The sequence below is a fragment of the Procambarus clarkii genome, chromosome 77 (genome assembly GCF_040958095.1).
Source record: "Procambarus clarkii isolate CNS0578487 chromosome 77, FALCON_Pclarkii_2.0, whole genome shotgun sequence".
In the NCBI taxonomy this organism is placed as follows: Eukaryota; Metazoa; Arthropoda; class Malacostraca; order Decapoda; family Cambaridae; genus Procambarus; species Procambarus clarkii.
Window position 1 is genome coordinate 14203279 of NC_091226.1, and position 21740 is coordinate 14225018.

A 21740-nucleotide genomic window follows, 5' to 3' on the forward strand; every position below is an offset into this window, starting at 1 on the left:
CTGTCGAATCGGGGAAAAGGTACACCTACCTTTTCCCTGCTTCGACTGAAAGCACAGCAGTGGAAGACAGGTGTAATGTTCCAAGCAATATCTGCAACAGTCTCAGAAGAATATCGAGGCCAGCTGGGAAGGTCGTTGATAATAGCTGTAATGGATCTAGTAAGGGAGAGGGATAAGAATTCAGAGGGGAAGGCCTATGTTGAGCATGGGGCCTAAGGGACCTGCACTGGGAAACATAAATACACTAATTATCGATAGAAGCTGCCAAACCACTGGAATTTGACCAAAGTAGCACTTCCCTTTCTCAAAGTAGTCGACCTGCTGCATTTTGCAAACACCTCTTCTTCCTTCCTTCCTCATCCCCTGTCACCTCAGCCCAGAAACCCATATCCATCCACTCAGGGCAGTCCCTCATCGGCGATGCCTACAGGTTGTTCAATGACCCTTACGGAGTCGTAAACCCTATAGGTACTCTAGCCTATACAACATCTAAACAAGTAGGAGTGGCTCAAAGCCAGCCACATCAATCCAAGGATGGCATACATGAGCCCTCCCTCACCACACAGTGTCACCCATGATGAGGGTGTACACTAAAGAAAATGCCCTGGTCCAAATTCTGGGATTAATAATACAGGTAAAACAGAACAATTCCCAGCGATTCCAGAGGTGACAAACTCTGTAGCAAGACCTCTACTATCATAATGCCCAGCTGGGGTAGTCATAGAACATGACAATGTATTCAAATCCACAAAATATTTGGATTTATACACATTGTATATGTGTAATGCAACATGTATTCTTATTTAATACCTGGTCTTTTACGCTAGTAGTATGGTTGGAAATCAATACAGAAAATGTGTGCACATGTGATATACACAAATGTGTGCACATGTAAAGGAACACAACAAGTGGGATATGCAGATGATGTCCTAATACAAGCTCCCACCTTGGGAAAAATTGAACAGTCCATTGAACTCCTCGGAAGGAAATGTATTGAGCTCGGTTTCACTCTCTCCACAAACAAGACGAAGGCATACTCCCATCACAAGCGGAGAGCAAATGAAAAACTGCAAATTAATGGTGTAACACTTGAATGAGTTGACCACTATCGGTACCTTGGCGTCATTGTCGGCTCTAACAAGGGAAAGAAAGAGGAGCTCAATCAACTCATAGTAACATGCAAAAGTCGACTCAGGGCACTGAAAGCTATGACCTGGAATGGACATGGAGCCTCTATTGCCGTGCTCAAAATGATGTACACAGCCTATGTGCGCTCCGTCATAGACTATGCCGCACCAGTACTGTGCACCTACTCCCAAAGCGATATGAAAAGGCTTGAAAGCATTCAAAATGAAGCCATGACAATCATTCTTGGAGTCCCAAGAACTGCCAAAACGTCTAATCTACGAGAGGAGTTGTCCCTTCCCAGTGTTAAAAGCAGAATTCAGGAGCTGAATGCTAAGCTTGCAATTAGGATAGCCAGAGATCCCCATTACAATGATATTGCCAAGAAAAAACTGAGCTTTGTGCTACTTTCAGGGGGAAACAGGAGAAGCAAAAAATGGCATCACAGAGCAGTCTGCTACCTTGAACAGCTTCACCTGCTTGAGCAAGCCCGTGAGCTCCTGCCTGTAGAGAGGTTACCTCCCTGGGAGGATGATTCATGCAAGATCATCATCAATGAAATGGCAATGAAAAAATCCAACATGATACCACAAGAAATGAGGCACAAGTATCTCGAGAACATTTATGAAGAAGCCGGAGATGAACTAGATCAAATCTACACTGACGGGTCATCTAATCCTATCAATGGCAGGGCTGGTGCAGCATACACGGTAATCAAGGATAATACCTTCCAACGCAGAAATGAAGAAAAAGCACGTATTGAGAACTATGCCTCTTCAACGCAAGCAGAGCTAACTGCCATTGTTATGGCGTTAAGGTTTCTTGAACGGAACACTAATGGTGCAGTGATTTGCACCGATTCAAAAGCAGCACTGCAAAGCCTAAGTAAAAATCAGGCAGAAAATCTTGCAATAGTCGCTGAAATCAAGAGAGCTGTGAGAGTACTTACCAATCAGGGAAGAGTCATCAAGTTTCTGTGGATCCCCTCCCATGTTGGAATATGTGGAAACGAACGAGCAGATGTGCTGGCTACTGAAGGCGCTGAAGGAGACCATATTGAATACTTCATACCCAAGACTCAACTACAAATTAGAGGTATTATCAGGCAACATCACCGTGACAAGGTAACTGAGGAAAGGAGGATAGAAGCACAAACCAGTGAATCTGTACGATGGTACAACATGGTTGCAGCTGGCAATCCCAATTTGTATGGCCGAAGAGGAGGACGACGAGGGAGAGAATCTGTAATAGCGAGAATCCGTCTTGGATACAAATATCCATGGAGATTTGGAATGGAAACAACAGTTGATCAGCGAAGTTGCAGAATCTGTGGTGAGAGTGATGGACACCGCCTTGACCACTATCTACGTGAATGTGAACACCTGAGAGACATTAGGAATAACTGTAGAATAATAAACCCCACATTGTTTGAGTTAGGAAAACACTATTTGTCAAATATTGATACTGTTCTTAAAAGATTTCCCCATTTTGCACCCGCAAGATAACGTAAGCTTTTAAGGGTTGATAAATGTTAATCTTCTTGTTTGAGGAGCTGTTCACTTGAGACATTTAAGCAAGTCCCAGCTGTGTCTGGGTACAAGTGACAGGATGAACAACCCAGCGGGTTTTCTTCCTATTGGGGAGTGTTGTACATTCTGCTATGGCGGTATGTTCACTCACAAGATGAGTGGCGCTGCCCAATAAACTCGCCCCTCGGGGCAAAATTTAAAAAAAAAAATTTAAATGTGATATACAGTATATATATCAGTGGTTAAATAGAACTATATTGGAGGAGTTTCCACATCTTTATTTCACTTATCATGAACAGGTTTTGTTCTTAGAGGTTCTTTACACACATTTAACACTCTCTTAAAGCCCATTCCTCTTGTGTAATATTTAGTTTATCAAGAGCTACTCTCATTTTTACATAAATTTTTTGTTACATTTCAAATTGTGGCATCTTGTTTTGCCTGTTGGTTAAAAAAATCAATAGACAGGAAGATAAATAAACATATTTTATAATAAAAGTTATGTGAGGTGTTTGGGTGTGTAAATGCTTACTGTTAGCTTTCCTCTTGATCCAACATATCAAGCATATCATCTTCTGTAAATAAACAGCCTGCATCATCCTTGTCTGCCTCTGCCAATTCTCTTTGCCCATTTTCTTTGGCTAAACTCTCTCCTGCGCTATTATTGATACTTTCTGACACCTCTCTCATCCCTAGGATTTCCTTGGGTTGTATACCATCACCTGTGGAGTCAATTAGAGGTATTTCAGAATTAATTTCATTGTTGTCACTATCTATAGGGTTCACTCTACTTGAGGAAGATGGGGCATTATCCTCTTCTCTTTCATTGTCTGCTAGTTCTGGTGTTACTTCCCCTACTTCTTTCTCCGTACCTTCTAACTGCATTGCTGTTTCCTCGCCTTTCTCCGTGTCTGCCAACTGTGGTGTCGTTTCCTCTTCTGTCATTCTTATTATACGGTCTTCGCCACTTTCCTGTGTCTCCATGTCTTCTATACCAGCGTCACGACCATCTTCCCCTGATGACGCATCACTGGCACCTCCTGGCTTGTCTGCTTCATTTACATTCACTACTTTCTTCACATTATCTGTAAGAGAGTTCAAATGTTGCTAAGGATTTCTCTATTTAAATAGATTTATTCAAAAATAAAAGTGGAAGTGGAAAATAGGGGAAAAAGAAGTTACGAGAATTGGAATGGAGAAATAAATGGAAAAAACAGAAAGTTTAATTTATAATTTATACATGCTGGTATAGGTATAAGTGTGAGGACAATAGGGTCATAAAAATGCTAAGCCTATAGTACGGTATTTATAAATATATAATGATCAATTTTTCTGTCAAGTTGTGGTAAAATTTTCTAAATTGCTTGAGAAAATTAAGTTCTAAAAACAAAAATTAAAAAAAAAGGGGGGGGGGGAGGCTTCCACAACATTTCTTCAAGATGGATAAGACTTATTACAGAGTTATGATGCTGGATGGTTAAGCAAGTCGAAACATTATGACCAAACAATGGCAGAGAGCTACGGCTGCCTGCCCAGCACTATCAACCTCGTAAACCGCAGTATGTTCACTGATATCCGACCACTGTACAGTCTTTACCACAGTCAGGCTCTTTTATGAGGCTATCATTACAAATAGCAGTAACATATATATTGCGGCATTTTGAAGTGATCCTGTGATCACAGCCTAAAGAGCAGTGCTATTAGCTTGTGCTGCATGCGCCAGCCTTGGTTGCTCACAGAGTGAGCAGTTGCAGAGTGAGCAGAGTGCTCGCAGAGTGAGTTCCCACTCACTCACTCGGCACCGAGGCTTTTACACCCAGGAAAGTTGCCCACCATTTTTTTTTCAAAATGGCATCTGTTTACTGGAGCGGAGCCCTGAGAAATTCTATGCGAGTCCCATATGCCTGCAAGACTTGAATCTTATGCAATACAGTACTTTAAGCATCCATACAGAATAGAGATTTTGAAAGTGCAGTCAGTAAGGCCAAAATTATATATATATACTGTATGTATGTATGTATGTATGTATGTATATATATATATATATATATATATATATATATATATATATATATATATATATATATATATATATATATATATATATATATATATATATATATATATATATATATATATATATATATATATATATATATATATATATATATATATATATATATATATATATATATATATATATATATATATATATATATATATATATATATATATATATATATATATATATATATATATATATATATATATATATATATATATATATATATATATATATATATATATATATATATATATATATATATATATATATATATATATATATATATATATATATATATATATATATATATATATATATATATATATATATATATATATATATATATATATATATATATATATATATATATATATATATATATATATATATATATATATATATATCTTCATTCCAAGTACCTCCATCACATCATTAGTGGAATTAAACAGTAAACTAATGCGAGTTCCTGTGAATTCTAAAAAAAAAAAAAAAAAAAAAAAAAAAAAAAAAAAAAATTACATTTATTCCTGCGAGACATCTTTTTATGAATGGTATTTAGTGCAACACAATGAAGCCTTTTCAGTGAGCAAATGGTACTGTACTCATAAATGTATACCAAGTATTAATAAAAAGATTTTTAGGAGCCAACTTTTTAGTTCGCAAATCCCCACCCATCAATGAAATTTAGTAATTTATGATAATTGTTGATGATCATTCGTGATGTGTTAATGATGATAATTTATGATGATTATTTATGATGATTATTTATGATGATGAGTAACAGAATCTGAGACACATTACCAAAAATATCCTCTGACTCCACTTCTGTCTCCCGGTCCTCGACGACTGATGCCATTCGTCTGGCCTTCTCCTCATTTTGTATTTTTAATCGGGCCAATCGTTTCTCCTCTGCAAGCCTTTTATTGCGTTCAAGTCGTTCTTTCTGCTCATCTGTCAGAGTCTGCAAGAAAATCAATAAGAGAGTATTTCAAGAATTTGTTTTATTAATACAGTATTAATAACTACACGAACAAAATTTTTATTGAAAAATTTGAAATTGTAAAATATTTCACTCCTAAGCAGTAAAATTAATCAACTCATTAAGCCAGATTTCAGATGAAATGTTGAATAACCCAATATACACATTTGAAATTAAATGAGAGCAGTGCTGTTTTGTAATGTCTTGGAACCTTATAAAGTCCTTCCCATGACTTCATAAGAGGTCCAGGATGAGCCGAAAAGTTGTCCCACTCATTTAATTTTTTTTCCAGATTTGAAATTGAAATAAATTTATTGAGGTATAAATACATACAAAGGAATGAGGTAGCTCAAGCTATTCTCACTTCGTTCAATACAAAATGTTCATGTATACAGACAGCCACATGCTTTGCGAACTTAAGTTATCCAAAAGTTCCAATTTCACGATTGGGGTTAGTTTGGTTACTCAAGTTCGAGAAGCACCTTACCTTGAGGTGCTTCCGGGTCTTAGCGTCCCCGCGGCCCGGTCATCGACCAGGCCTCCCAGCACAGTGATTCTCATAAAATGTTCGGAAAATGTGTAAGCATCCACCAGGCCTCACGCCGGCCTGGGGTGGTGGGTGGGAGATGGCCTACTTTGCCCACTGACTGTGTCGGATGCCACTAGTGCCTTCTACTCTGTGATGTCACAGATTCACCTCCCATTGCTCCCATTGTTTTGATTTGTCACAAGACTGGAGTGTTCATTCTTTGTTGGATATACATGCACAATCTAGTAACATCCGTGCACCATGTCAGCTCCAAATGCACGCATTGTGTCAGTGAAAGCATCAACAAGTGGGATACATAAAAGAGGTCAGTAATGACATTTGAGAGGAAAGTTGAAATAATTAAGAAGGTGGAGAGCAGAGTCCCGAGAAATGTTGTGAGCGCTGAATATGGCATTGGCAAAAGTACTGTTTTTTTTATTTTCTTAAGGCAAAACCTATCATTTTTATTTACTATTTCTCTAGAAGTGAAAGTGAAAAGGTAATACAAAATAGAAAGGTAGTAAGTCAAGCAAAAGTGGAGAGTGTGTGAGTGGTACAAACAGAAGCGTGAGGTGACGAAGAAGTCATTGGCACGCTGGCTGCTTATGGAAAAAGCATGTGAATTTCATCAAGCAATGAAAATTCCTGAGGCTATTTACTGCTAAATCCATCCAGGCTATCTCTGGCTGGCAATCTAATGAGCTAGCCACCTACCAGCAGATTCTCTTGGTAGGGGAGAGAGGCAGTGAGGGTGGGAGAGAGAGCAGCAGTGAGGGGAGAAGGCTTCCAAGAAAGCTGGCATTGCCTCACCTGCACCCAACTCGTTACATGTTGACCCAAATTGTTCAACATCTGAGGTTACTGTATCACCATTAATCTTCACTTCAGTCAACCCAACACCACCAACATCCACCACCACCTTTTCCATGTAAATAACTATGCTCCATCAACAATAATCAACAAAAGTGGATCAGGACTTCTCTTATTGCTGAGCACAAACAAAATACTGTTGCATTTAAGCTATGAACCTGTGGATTTTCCCCCTAGATTTAAAATTCCTCATTTACGAACCTACACGGTAACCGACAGGGCTCGTCCCCAAGGGGGTTCGCAAAGCCCGTGGTCGTCTGTATATATACACACACACATCACAAACAATAAACATATTACCGAACATTTTGAGTATTTCAGATGTGTGAGTTGAGTTACTGTACTTGTTTCGGCCATGTTACTGTGACTTATTCTCTACATGTTTAATGTTTTAATTTTTTTGTAAAGCCAAAGCTATCATATCATACAGTCCAGTAAATCCAGTTTAACAAACTAGTTAAAATATCGAGACAAGAGAGAGAGAGAGAGAGGACACATGGTAAGAGGGGAAACCTGTAATAGAGGACAACTGGTTGGGAGGAAAAGGGAGGGGCCAGAAAGCAACAGAGATACTCCCCCAAAAAGGAGTTTTATTACATTCAATGCTGGTTGCCTTGGGTAGGGAAAACCCTACCCAAGGCAACACTAGCTCGACAGGAATTGGTGACACTGGTGAGGTAATGAGCCACCAGGACTCTGTTAAGCCTCGAAGATTCCTGAGCCTGAGACATTAGAAAATACAGCAGTCAAATCTGTAAGCTTCCAATTATCATGGACTCAAGGTGAGACTGCAGGTTGGGTAGATTTTATGACACTTCAGATGACTCGAGACAAACGAGCCATTGAACAGGCTTCCAAGGAGACTGTATCAACAAACAACATCGTCTCCTGAAACAGCCTGTACCACGTGCAGGTAGTGATGAACACTCACAATCAAACGTCAAATGATGCACACCTTGACAAAGAAATCAATACTCAATAACCAAAGAATCCCTCCAGAAGGGAACCATCCCATTCTTACCCAGAAAAGGAAAAGAATGAAGATACAGAAATAGCCTGCTAGAACCAAAAGAACAAACCCCCCTCCCAGAGGTGAGTACAAAACTCTCCAACATGACAACTGCTACCCTGGAAACACAAGCCGTAACTGTCTCTATTTTCCGCTTGTTACAACTTGTAATAAAGTTGTTACATCTTGGCTTAATGTGTTTATGACATATTAGAACGTTGTTACAACTTGCTATATTGGTTGTTATAACTGGTTAGGAGGTGTTCAAACTTGTTCGAACGTTGTACCAACGTCGTAGTTTCGGTGTGTGTTTGCCGGGTATCACCCGGAAAATAACATCATTTTATGAGGAAATGGATGACTAAATATATCTCATTAAGTTGACTTGGTCTTTGACTAATTGATTCAGCTGAAAGAACTGTTTGGACATTCTCTGAAGAAAATAAACAACAAAATGTACCTTGTTAAGTTCACTTGGTATATGACTGATAGATTCTGATGGTGGAAGAACAGTTTGGGAAGGTGCAGAGAAGCCATTATTACCCAACAACTCATCGAATACATCAATTGTTGGTTCTTCTTGCTGCTCCTCTTCATCATCTATGCCTCGCCTTACTGTCTCTTCACTCACACCATTGAGCTCACTTTCAGTAAACATGTCTAGTCGAAGACGTTTTAAGAGCACCTGAAAAAATAATTTGTAAAACAAAATGATCTCAATTTACTAAATATTCTATAGTATAATAGTGGCTTGTAGTTTTTCAGCATTTTCTACAGATGAAGAAGACACTGTAGAAGACAGTGTCCTCTGTAGAAGACACTGAAAAACTACAAGCAGATATTAATAAAGTCGTGCATTGGGCAACAGCAAATACACTAACATGATTTTAAGAGTGATAAGCTCCAAGGACTTAGGTATGGTAGAAACGAGGAACTTAAATGAAATACAGGGTACAGGACACAATCAGACTTATTCATAGAAGGAAAACACTATGTGAATAATTTGGGAATTACGATGTTTGACAACCTGACATTTAGTGAACATAACCGAGCAAATATAGCAGCAGCCTGGAAAATGATTGGATGAATTATGAGAACGTTAAAATCTAGGAATCCCAGAGCAATGCTAATACTTCATAAATCACTGGTGCTGTCCCGTCTCATGTATTGCTCAGTAGTGAACTTACTTTCCCTTTCAGAGCAGGAAAGATTTCTGAAATAAGAGAGAATACAGAAAACATATATGGCGTGTATCGACACGATAAAACACCTAAATTATTGGGACCATCTTAAAGCTCTCAAAATGTACTCTCTGGATAGATGAGGTGTCAAATAATATATATATGGAAGATACTGGAAGGCCAAATCTCAAATTTGCACAGTAGAATGCCAACATACTAGAGCGAAAGATATGGAAGGAAATACAGAATAGAACTAGTGAAGAGCAGAGGTGCAATAGGCACAATCAGAGAGCATTGCCTAAACAATCAGAGGTCCAAGGCTGTTCAATATCCTCCCAGCAAGCATTAGAAATATTGATAAAACAAAGGTGCAAGAAGCATTTGGTAATTTCTTGTAGAGTAGTACTGGACCATCTGGGTTGTAGTGGAAATGTGGGCCCGCAGGCCACTCCAAGCCTGTTGCATTGCACCAAGTTGTCACAAGTCGAGCCTGGCCCCAGGCTAGGCTCGGGGAGTAAAAGAACTTCCAAAACCCTCTCCAGGTATACTTCAGGTATAACTGTCTACTGTATTCAAGTCTATATTACGTTTTACAATGCCACCAATTTATTTCAAACAAATTTAACTACTGTACTGTCTTCCATTTACCTGGACATTTTTCTTCATCCCTAATTTTTCTATTTGCTCTAAAGTGTCTCTAAATGGAAGCTTCGGGAAGAGACGATGTGCCCAATGCTCAAGAATCTTCAAGAGAACATCAATATCTTCTTTTTCGTGACCTTTTCCACGGAACTTCACGTTTTTAAAAGATTTTTGGATAATTCCAATTCCTCTTGGACCAGCCAACCTGAAATTACACAGAAAAAGTAGTTATAAAAATGCTGCCTTCCATTAAAAAAAAAAATTAAACTTAAGTACAAAAAAAAAAAAAATTTGAATGTAATGAAACACCATTTTCTGGGTGAGCCCTGGAGGCTTCCTGAATCTATCTAAACTGATATAGTGCTGTATTAGTTAGAGGTCATCAGTCAGAGGAGTCCTTTGCTTACCGGGAACCACGAGCTAGAATCTGGTTCCCCTCTGAGAGGCGCAGGGAGCAATGGCCTATGAGCACTTATCATTTAAATTATGTCATCTCTTTTGTCATGTCAGTGGGGGTAATTAGAGCACCACGTATAAACGGCTAGTAGGCAGGGCACCACCTCACTCCCCTGATATCTGGTTGATACCTGGTTGATGGGGTTCTGGGAGTTCTTCTACTCCCCAAGCCCGGCCCGAGGCCAGGCTCGACTTGTGAGAAGACCCTGTAGTCGACCCTGTAGTCACTAGAGATAAGCATCATTTATGGGGCCTGACAGTTGAATGGACAGCGCTCGGGATTCGTAGTCCTAAGTTTCCGGGTTCGATCCCCGGTGAAGGTGGTAACAAATGGGCAGAGTTTCTTTCACCCTGATGCCTCTGTTCACCTAGCAGTAAAAAGGTACCTGGGAGTTAGACAGCTGCTACAGGCTGCTTCCTGGGGATGTGTAACAAAAAGGAGGCCTGGTTGAGGACCGGGCTGCGGGGATGCTACACCCCGAAATCATCTCAAGATAACCTCAAGATAGATCCTGAACCTGTTCACTGCAGCATCCAAGTGGCATAGCTCAGAAACAGGGTACAAAACCATACAAGAGTACAGTACAGTATTGCATACCCCAGAAAGATGCCTAAAAATCCCAATACTGTATCCCCCTTGAGAGGTCTAAAAATACAAAAATTGATGGTACAATAATTATACTGTATCCCTCAAACATAACACACAAGCAGAAATGCAGAAACAGGAAAAGCATATCACAGACACTAACCGGTGAATATCAAGTTTTGGCTGAGGATTCTTCACCACTTTCTTAGGCTTAATAGGCTGCTGCTGGGTAGCCGTCTCCTGACCTACAATAAAGAGTTAAATAATTTTCAAAAGAAGATGTCAACTATAAAGAGGTAGGAGATTAAGTTGGGCTTCCATCTTCACTAACTTCTCTCAACCAAAAACACATTTGCTGGCAGTACAATACATTGTTATAAGATTACGTTTAAGCTCGACGTCAAAGCTAACAAAAAATATTGGAATAGGGTAACTGCACCTTAAAATCCCTTTGAATTAATGTACGATGAAACATTAAAAGAAAAAGCTTGCACGAAATATCCTTGCAATATAAAGGTACGTCTTTAGTGAAGGTGCGACTAATATGCCAACGATTATGGCAAATGCCTCCTTGTCCCGGTCAGTCGGTCGAGCAGACAGCACGCTGGACTTGTGACCCCTGTGGTCCCGGGTTCGATCCTGGGCGCCGGCGAGAAACAATGGGCAGAGTTTCTTTCACCCTATGCCCCTGTTACCTAGCAGTAAAATAGGTACCTGGGTGTTAGTCAGCTGTCACGGGCTGCTTCCTGGGGGTGGAGGCCTGGTCGAGGACCGGGCCACAGGGACACTAAAAAGCCCCAAAATCATCTCAAGATAACCTCAAGATAACCGTCTCATGGATGGGAAGAGATACGTGTTATTATGATGAAAACAAGTGCATGAAATTAGCCTGAAGGCCTTTAAGAGCAAAAATTTTAATTACACATCTGAGCTTGGGCATCATTGGCCCAATGATTGCTCTGAAGCGACCAAGATAATGGGCTGCCAGTGATCAACATCAGAATCAAAACCAGCCAGCACTGGCCATTAATTACAATCATAAATGATACAGTCATATGTAAACATTGCAATTACGCAGACGATGAATCACAATAATGTAGCTGAAGATATGATGACAAAACCACACACCTTAAGATGAAGAAACGACAATGTTTCAATCCGTCCAGGATCATTATCAAGTCGTATGTGTATGTGGCTTGGTCAACATATCAGCCACGTTATCGTGACTTATCGTCTGCATGTGATGTCCTCAAGTTTGGCTATACCAAACCTTGGGGAAATTACTATTGGGACCACTTCAGGCAAAGTTCACAGGCCCCAAAATTACATCTCTCATGGATGAACTGCCAAATCCAAATATGCAACCAGAGGGTTAAGACCGAGAATCAATTATGCATTAGCTAAAATGCATGCAGGGTTGCTTTTTAACATTTTAAACAAGATCAAAATTATCAGATATATAAGTAAGGGAACAGGATAGCAGACAAAGGCCGAGAGTTGAATTATGAATATAGCTAATTAAAACTTCAAAGTGAGACAAACTTCTATTTCCCTTACTTCAAAAGGTAGGTTTGGAATACATAAAGAGGGTCGAGCAAATATCTGCACGTCGTGGTACAGTTGACTGGAGCGCATCTGGTAACATCCAGCACATAGGTTCGAACCCTCATCAAGGCCCTTGTGAATTTGTTCATAAAGAGGGTGCCGAGAAAAAAAAAACTGACTATCCTTGGCCCGCTAAACCCATCCCAGTTGGATGAAATTCCACTGTAGCATAAGGCGGTAAACCTCCCTTAAAGTCAGCACCATGCACTGGAAGGTAAACCAGACCTACTGTCAAAAGCATGCACTGGGAAGTAAAACTAAACCCACAGTCAACAGTTTGCACTGGGAGGTAAACCTAGATCAACAGTCAACAGTTAGCTGCTGGCTTGGTATGGAAAATAAAAAGGCAGCATCTATACCGATTTTGTGTGAGAGTTAACTCTAGAAACATATGCTCAGTTCTTTCTATGAAGAGGAAAGTAGAATATGCATCCAGGACATATCAAATTGCTACATTAACCCTTAAATAACTCTAATCGCTATCTGCAATTACCTCCTGTTCTCAAAATGCCAACTGTGACTTTGTTTTACATTAGTTTTGTAAACAATTTTTGTCATGCACACCAAAAGGTAGGACTTGGAATCAACCGAGCCACATAATGTTGTTAATAGCGACAAGTTACCTACCAGGTTCGGGAACCTCGACAGCTTCCTCCATTGGATTATTACGACCCCCATCGTCACTTTCTTCACCATCTTCAGCTCCCGAGTCAGAGTCTCGGTCACTTTCTGCTTCACGCTGCCCAAACAACTCTTCCACGTTCAGCTCCATGGTTGGTGTGAAGCTTGAGTGTTAATTTATTCTAACTGATTTTGTAACCTGTAGAGTGAAATTTTAGATAAACATTACCCAGTTTAGCTACAATAATTTTATTATTAAAATTTTTAAATATATAAAGCCAACCAAATCATTCTAATTTTATTCTACGTCTTTGCCAATATAAGTCTCACTGCTCTTAATTATTTCTTGTAATGTTGTGCCCATCTATGAAAAACAATAAAAACATTACACACAGAAATTACAATAGCGTGATGCATCAATGAACAAATTTTTCAATTAAGGCAGTGTCTGGGATGCTCTCGGACGCAGGTTTGAATCCTCACGGCCCTTGTGGATTTGTACAATAAAAACATGATTGGAGCCATATTAAGGGTTACTATTCACCCAACAAAATCATTCCAAAATGCCTAACAGAAACATTTCCCATCATAACGAAGCTCCAAGCAAAAGTGCCACCTTTCCAGGTATTTAAACTCACTGAAGCTGTGACACAGTATGTCACACTGTGACACAGTATGTCACACTGTGACACAGTATGTCACACTGTGACACAGTATGTCACACTGTGACACAGTATGTCACACTGTGACACAGTATGTCACACTGTGACACAGTATGTCACACTGTGACACAGTATGTCACACTGTGACACAGTATGTCACACTGTGACACAGTATGTCACACTGTGACACAGTATGTCACACTGTGACACATACATACACACTTCCTCAAATGCTAAAAACAGTGATATACGTTCTGGAAAAAAAAAAAATTCCCTCAGCAGTAACTTCCTCTTCCAGTGTTGAATGAGTTTTGTCCTCACATGGACTTGTTCATACAAAGCTAAGCTAAGGAAGCTTAATTAAAGCCGAGATATCAGCTAGGAGCAGGTACAGCAGGGGAAATCGTCTTTCTTAGATGGGATGGAATGTTTTGGGGTTGGAGTTTATCCTGCCCCTCTAAGACAGTTGTGAACACCAACGATGAGAGACAATTTGGATACAAGTTACATCATATGCAAAAAGGTACACTAATGGATTTTAAAACTTACCTAATCTAACCCAACCTAACCTAACCTAACCTAATCTAACCCAACCTAACCTAACCTAATCTAACCCAACCTAACCTAACCCCACTGAAACTAACAGCTTAACCTAAACTAATACAGTCTAACCCCATGATAATACAGTACTAGGTTTTGACAATCAGAAATGTTAACACGTGTATGCCTTAACTGTACCTTGACAACTGCTGGCTTAAATGTTTGACATACACATGAATTCAAGACTAGCCGATCTATATTAACGTGAAAAATCTCATGGAATTCTGGTGTACCAGCGAGGTTAAGCACCACTGGGACTCGCCAATAATCGGATAGAATGAATGAGAAGACACCCTGAGTGGGGGTCATAGAACTGCCAAAAGGTATGCACAGCAATATCATTCTACTCTTTTAAGCAAACCTAAATACAACCTATCTTAGCAATCGATCCAAACCCAACAAAAATAATAGATAAAGTTGGGTTTTATATATAGCACATGTAAGGTGTGTGATGTCACTATGACACCCGATTTAATTGTGGGTAAGGGAAGGGAACTATCAGGGGAACGTGCCAAGCCATTATGACTATATAGCACTGGGAAGGGGTCAGGATAAGGATTTGGGATGGGACGGAGGGAAAGGAATGGTGCCCCAACCACTTGTGGACGGTCGGGGATTGAACGCCGACCTGCATGAAGCGAGACCGTCGCTCTACCGTCCACCCCAAATGGTTGGGCAAAATTATGGGTACGTTTATGGATTTTTTGTACAGCCTTGCCCTTGGCTAGAGGGGGGGGAGGGTGGCCTCAAAAAGAGGTTCCTGTCCTCAATAATGTTACAACACAATACTGCACCAGGTTTTGTTACGCTAAATCAACTGACTGAATCATGTATTGTTCATTAACACTTCCGCTCTAGTCATAACTTCCAGCTTCCATTTAACTATAACTGGAGAAGTGTCACTTACAAATACTGAAGCAAAACTGAGAGAAGTACAACTTGCCTATTCAATTTATGCTCAAACGCTCCATAATTAACATAGGCAAAGATAAAATATCACTGGATTAAAAGATCAAGCAACAAATCTTTAATTACACAACGGGGAATGAGCCATTAACATTATACCTTTCTGGTATTGCCTCCTGGCATCAAAATAATCCTAGTTCTTCCGTTCCTCGCAACACAATAAAGCTACCTAGTGTTGCAGAGAGAACTCTCCTAGTTTACCAAGGTCTCTGGAGCACCAGCTGGCTAGTAGGAGAGAACACCTTCTGTTTACTAAAATTTCGCGGGAACAACAAATGTTCCTCCATCAGCTGATTCTATTTTGGCGCGAATCCGCATTGTTTTTGACTCGCGAGTCGAGTATCCGGATTTTAACAAAACTTGAAACATTGGTAAGTTTTATATATTTATGTTTATTTTTTTCATATATACATTAGTTCTTACATTCTTGTACAGCCACTAACACGCATAGCGTTTCGGGAAAGTCCTTAATCCTATGTTCCCCGGAATACGACCCGCCAAATCTTTTAACAGTACCTATTTTACATATTTATTTATTTATATATATATATATATATATATATATATATATATATATATATATATATATATATATATATATATATATATACACACATACATACATACATACATACATACATACATACATACATACACAAGACGGTACATTGGGTTAATGAGAGTACAGAAATTTGAAGTTTTAAATTCTTGTAAAGCCACTAGCACGCATAGCTTTTCGGGCAGATCCTTAATCAAACATATAATTTTAAGAAGTTAATTTCTAGCAAAATTAAAAAAATGTTTACAGGTACGTTGTACGAAAGTATAAAAATACACTGAAAGAAAGTACAAAAACACATTGTAAGAAAGAATAAAAAAATACATTGTAGGAGAGTATACAAAAATACATTGTATAAGAAATTTGATAAAAAAAAGTAGGTACATTAAAGTAACTTTAAGGGTTGTCCACGGGTACATTTTAGCATAATTTGAGGATTATTGCAGGATATTATGTAGCGAACTGTGTGTATAACAAGATATAAGATAACAACAATGATTACAATGGTGAAGTTGTATGGCAAAGGTATATATATATATGGGAATTGGGTAGTACTAGATACAGTGCGAGTTTCAAGCATTGGGTATAGGAAAATATGAAGGTGAAATTAGGTACTTTTTGGTTATATTTTTGAGTGGGGCAAAAGTTTAAAAACTTTTCAATTCGTTAGGGAGTGAGTTCCATAGACAAGGCCCCTTTATTTGCATAGATTGTTTACACATATTAAGTTTGATTCTGGGGATATCAAAGAGATATTTATATCTGGTGTGGTGATTATGTGTTCTATTACATCTGTCCAGGAAGAGTTTCAGAATAGGGTTTGCACTTAAAACCAGGGTTTTGTAAATGTACTTGGCACAAGAGAATGTGTGGAGTGAGGTTATGTTTAGCATGTTTAGGGATTTAAACAAGGGGGGCTGAGTGCTGTCTGAAAGCCGAGTTTGTTATTATTCTGATAACTTATGATAACTGATGTTATGTTCTGCTTGAGGTAATTTGCAGAGGTTGAGCCCCATGCACAGATACCATATGTAAGGTAGGGATAGATTAGTGCATAGTATAGTGAGACGAGAGCAGTTTACTTTTGGGTAAACAGAGGCTACAGTTAAGAATTGACACCCATTAAATCCTCCCCGGCCAGGATTCGAACCCAGGACAAAGCGCTCGTGAAACGCCAGGCGAGTGTCTTTCCAACTAGACCATGGGGTATATAAAGGAAATAAATAGTGTACCACATCAAATTGTTTGGATGTGTGATAATGGTATAATAGACAGTATACTTAGGAGCTACAAGAATTTTGCCCCAAGAATGTAACAATTATATGCTGTACTTGCTGTATGCAATGTTAAATGGGATTTTTGTACTGTTATATGTCTATTTGTACTCACTGAATTTGTGCGCCCCTTGAGGGACTTGAAGTAGAGGGGGGTAGAAATAGCCTAAGCTACTCTATCCCTTTGAGATGTATTTATTGCTTATCTCAATAAACATACTTGAACTTGAACTTGAACCATGGAGACTGCCTAAGGTAATTTACCTGAATTTACCTGTGGCCTCGATGAGGACAGGAAGCCAGCGACTTGATCTAGGGTAATATCATTTGTCCTGAAGATTTCTGAGCTGGATATTGTAATGCAGCAATGTTTATAGGCATTTAGTTACAGTTTCGGCTGGTAGGCGATTCATAGCATGTCCGTTTTCTTAGATATGCTCCAACACAACTGTTTTCTTTAATGTCAAATTCTTGTGGGTAACTCAAATAGATGTTTGGTTTCATATTTATAATATAATTTTATTTATTTTTTATTTATATATGCAAGAGTTCTTAAAGTTAGTTTAGTTCATTTATTATGCACCCCTTACCCATCTTGTGGGCGATAGTGGAAAGGGTTACAGAGGCACATAATGGGCTCAGGGACTGAACCTCAATTCATTTAGCTAAGCAACTTACAATCTTGATGAGCTAGTTACAAAATCCATTATAAGTCGTCGCATCATAAATGGGTTCGAGATCGACCACAGGTACAGTTTCTAAATTAAGCAACTGACATATGTGGATAGCTAGTGTCACAATTGATATGTTTGTTCTGCACACCGCCCCCCATCCAGTGGGCAGCGGTGGATAGGTTACACCGCCCCCTATCCAGTGGGCAGCAGTGGATAGGTTACACCGCCCCCCATCCAGTGAGCAGCGGTGGATAGGTTACAGTCACTTAGTTACTACCTACAGTTAGCAAACTGGGAATACATTCTTGTACAGACCTCAATATTATTATACAAGAGTTTTACATTCTTGTAAAGCCACTATTACGCGTAGCGTTTCGGGCAAGGTCCTTAACCCTAATTTCCCCGGAATACGACCCCGCCGAATCGTTTAACAACCAGGTACCCATTCACTGCTGGGTGAACAGAGGCTACAGTTAAGGATTGGCGCCCGGTCAATCCTCCCCGGCCAGGATTCGAACCCAAGGCAAGGCGCTTGCGAAACGCCAGGCGAGTATCTTACCACTGCGCCACGGAGACTGCTAAAATAAAAGCCAATGCGATAAAAGCCGACACAGTGAATTATATATAACAGTACACATCGTAATTATCAAATCAACAACACTACCATGAAACAGATTGAAAAAGAGAAAGCACAAGGAGTCAGAATCCAACAGGTAAATTAAATTAAATTCTTTATTCAGGGAAAAGTACAGTTAGAGAAAAAAAAGAACAGAACAGTTGCACTAACTGAAAAGAACAGTTATTGAAAGCTGTACAAGAGGGTGCTGCAATAAAAAAGTGGAGTAGTTATTTTATTTATTTATTTATATAAAAGAGTTCTTACATTCATGTACAAGAATGTTATTCAACGGTAATAATTTATATAATTATAAAATTATAACTGTACAAATCTCTGGTGTGCTCTCATTTAGATTACTGTATCCAAGCATGGAGATCCATTCTTCAGAAGGACATATTTTCTCTGGAGAAAGTGCAACACAGAGCAATAAAAATCATCCCAGAACTAAGTCCCAATGAAGTCGTTAGCCCATGACTAACGACACTGCAAACCTGGCGTGACAGGGTGGGTTTTTAAAGGAACTGGAAATAATGAACAAATTGGAGAATATTTACCTAAATTTACCTGAGAGCCACCGATTTTCTACCCCGTCAAAGTCACTGGTGTGATGGTAGCCAACAGGTAAATTATCTTAATAAATAGTTTAGTCATGCATAATATTTTCCAAAACGTTCGTTTTCTATCATATTGTTACTACAGACCACTGTGACAGAAAATGGAACACTATAGCAGAAATGGAAGGGTAGACAAACATGATGTAGTGAACGGGGTGAGAATAGCTTGAGCTACCTCATCCCTTTGTGTGTATTTTACCTCAATAAACTTATTTCAATTTCAATTTCAATTTCAATATGAAACTTAGATCAACCCGTTCTTTCCCAAACTATTTACACTGATGTTGACCAATTAAAACACTAGAAAATGAAGGGACGACGACGTTTCGTCCAGGACGGACCGAAACGTCGTCGTCCCTTCATTTTCTAGTGTGTGGATTGGTCAACATACTTCAGCCACGTTATTTTGACTCATCGCCTGCATATTTACACTGATGTCCTGTTCCATTCCAATGGTGCGAGGGTAATATTAATACCATTGTTGGCCCTGCGCAAGGTAATGCACCAGGGGCTCTCTACCTAGATGATGTGCACTGGGACCCTACCCAGATGATAGGGCCCTCCAGTCCGCTAAAGCATAGGTTTAATTCCCTCAAACAGTTACGTATATTATATTATATATATAATATGAAAGGGGAATTGAATCCCAGACCTTTCCAGAGGGAGGTCAAATAAGTATCCATTCCACTAAGAGATCTTTTCGTGAACAATTGGGCAGCATAAGGGCCCCCTAGAATCGTGGGGCCCTTGGGAAACTGCCAAATGTGCCCATACGCTAAGATGGCACTAAGTGGCATTGCGGGGAGTGCCATTGTAGTGACAGTGATAGATGACTCTTATCCTGATTTTTTTTTCCAAATAGGACTAAAATATCTTTTGCATTGAATTCTCAAAAGCACAAATTCTAGGAATAAAATTGTTCTATTCAACACTGTTTATCGAAAAATTAAATAATTTTTAGATTTGTGTTTTTGGTATTAATAGTTTATTTATTTATTTATTTATTTATGCATATACAAGAATGTACATAAGGAATGTGAGGATACAATTATGGTAATTACAGTCTTGTAAAGCCACTAGCACGCGCAGCGTTTCGGGCAGGTCCTTAATCTAAGAAAATTTTAAGGAGGTAATTACTTGCAGAATTTATAGACAAAAAAATGATAACAGATTACATGGAATGAAAAAAAAAAGATGAGAGAAAATTATTGGTACAGTATATTAAAGCACATAGGTAGCTATGATTGATTGAAGGTGAGGGTAGAGAGAACATCACTTACGGCTCTTTAATTCTACGTAAGAGTTGCTCTGTTGATCTTTTCAATATAGAGCCTTGTTAACACACATTAAAAAAATAAGAACTGCTAGAAACGCTGTGCCAAATTGTGCCTTTAGGCATAATATATATTATAATGGCTTTATCTAGAAATTCAACATTCTACCTGTGTATGTATATTTTTGTGTATGTGCATTGTGTATGTATGTACAAATCCACAAAGGGCGTGACGAGGGTTCGAACCTACGTCCGGGGTTCCGTATGTACTTATCCCTAAATAAAATTACCATCAAAAGCAGAACATTATTTAATATATTCAATTTCCCAACAATTACGAGTCTGATTACAGCAATTAATGACCGTTTTCTCTGCATAAACGGTCGTCAGAGTCCCGCAGGACTAACAGAGCTGCCCGTCCTAATAAGGTTTTCCGCAACGTCCAGAAAACGGTCAGTTTAAAGTAGTCTCTCCTAACCCACCAGTGGACCCAAAACAGAAAACGGGACAATATGTCACTTTCGCCAGCCGCTTCCATTATCACGCACGACAATTATTTTTTTTTTTTTTGGGGGGGGGGGCTTATGTAACGCATACGTGCGAAAAGTGACGTTCTTTGTAGGAGGAGAGGTTGTGTTGACATTCTGATAGTATATGAACCATTGATGCCTGAACTAATGTATGTTGAACCTTAGAGCCTTCAAACGACCTTTCACCTTTCAGGGTAATGCCAAATGAAGAGATAGTGTCGCTGGTAATGATGGTGAGGAGTACTGTGATGGTGTGTGCAGTGATGGTGATGACTGAGCCACCTGGGGCCAGATTCACGAAGCAGTAACGCAAGTACTTACGAACCTGGGGCCAGTTTCACGAAGCAGTTACGCAAGCACTTACGAACGTGTACATCTTTCCTCAATCTTTGACGGCTTTGGTTACATTTATTAAACAGTTTACAAGCATGAAAACTTGCCAATCAACTGTTGTTATTGTTATAAACAGCCTCCTGGTGCTTCGGAGCTCTTTAACTGTTTAATAATTGTAAACAAAGCCGCCAAAGATTGAGAAAAGATGTACACGTTCGTAAGTGTTTGCGTAAATGCTTCGTGAATCTGGCCCCAGAATGTCATTGATCGTGTCAACTGCGATAGGAGTGATTTTGACGTTATCAGTGATTGTGATAACAATCTTGGCGGTGATTGAATGTTATTGTTGAACAGAACGATGCACCAATCGGCCACTTTAGGCCACTTGATCTCAGCTGTTCCTAGCCAAGTGTAAACAATGTCAAAGTTAGTACTGAAG

General features: G+C 39.2%; 1 protein-coding gene across 3 annotated transcripts; it reads right to left on the bottom strand.

Annotated features, from left to right (window-relative positions):
• Positions 1–2916: 2916 nt before the first annotated feature.
• Positions 2917–15734, bottom strand: LOC123747161 (TIMELESS-interacting protein). Of its 3 annotated transcripts, XM_045729192.2 has the most exons (8): positions 15525–15723; positions 13204–13396; positions 11135–11216; positions 9936–10134; positions 8567–8791; positions 5521–5680; positions 3527–3739; positions 2917–3376 (listed from the first exon to the last, which is right to left on the bottom strand). In XM_045729192.2, the coding sequence occupies exons 2-8, from the start codon at positions 13346–13348 to the stop codon at positions 3189–3191; spliced, it is 1212 nt and encodes a 403-aa protein (XP_045585148.2). In that variant the 5' UTR covers positions 13349–13396; positions 15525–15723; the 3' UTR covers positions 2917–3188. The 3 variants fall into 3 exon arrangements, with proteins under 3 accessions (XP_045585148.2, XP_045585145.2, XP_045585147.2); XM_045729189.2 differs by having other exon boundaries at positions 2917–3739; positions 15525–15734; XM_045729191.2 differs by having other exon boundaries at positions 2917–3739; positions 15627–15684.
• Positions 15735–21740: the final 6006 nt, after the last annotated feature.

Excerpts from the sequence above, each read along its gene's own strand:
- LOC123747161 (XM_045729189.2), bottom strand. The coding sequence starts at position 13,348 with ATGGAGCTGAACGTGGAAGAGTTGTTTGGGCAGCGTGAAGCAGAAAGT. Across the intron at positions 11,217-13,203 it reads TGTCGAGGTTCCCGAACCTG|GTCAGGAGACGGCTACCCAG; the intron begins GTAGGTAACTTG and ends TCTTTATTGTAG. Across the intron at positions 5,681-8,566 it reads TACCAAGTGAACTTAACAAG|ACTCTGACAGATGAGCAGAA; the intron begins GTACATTTTGTT and ends ATTTTCTTGCAG.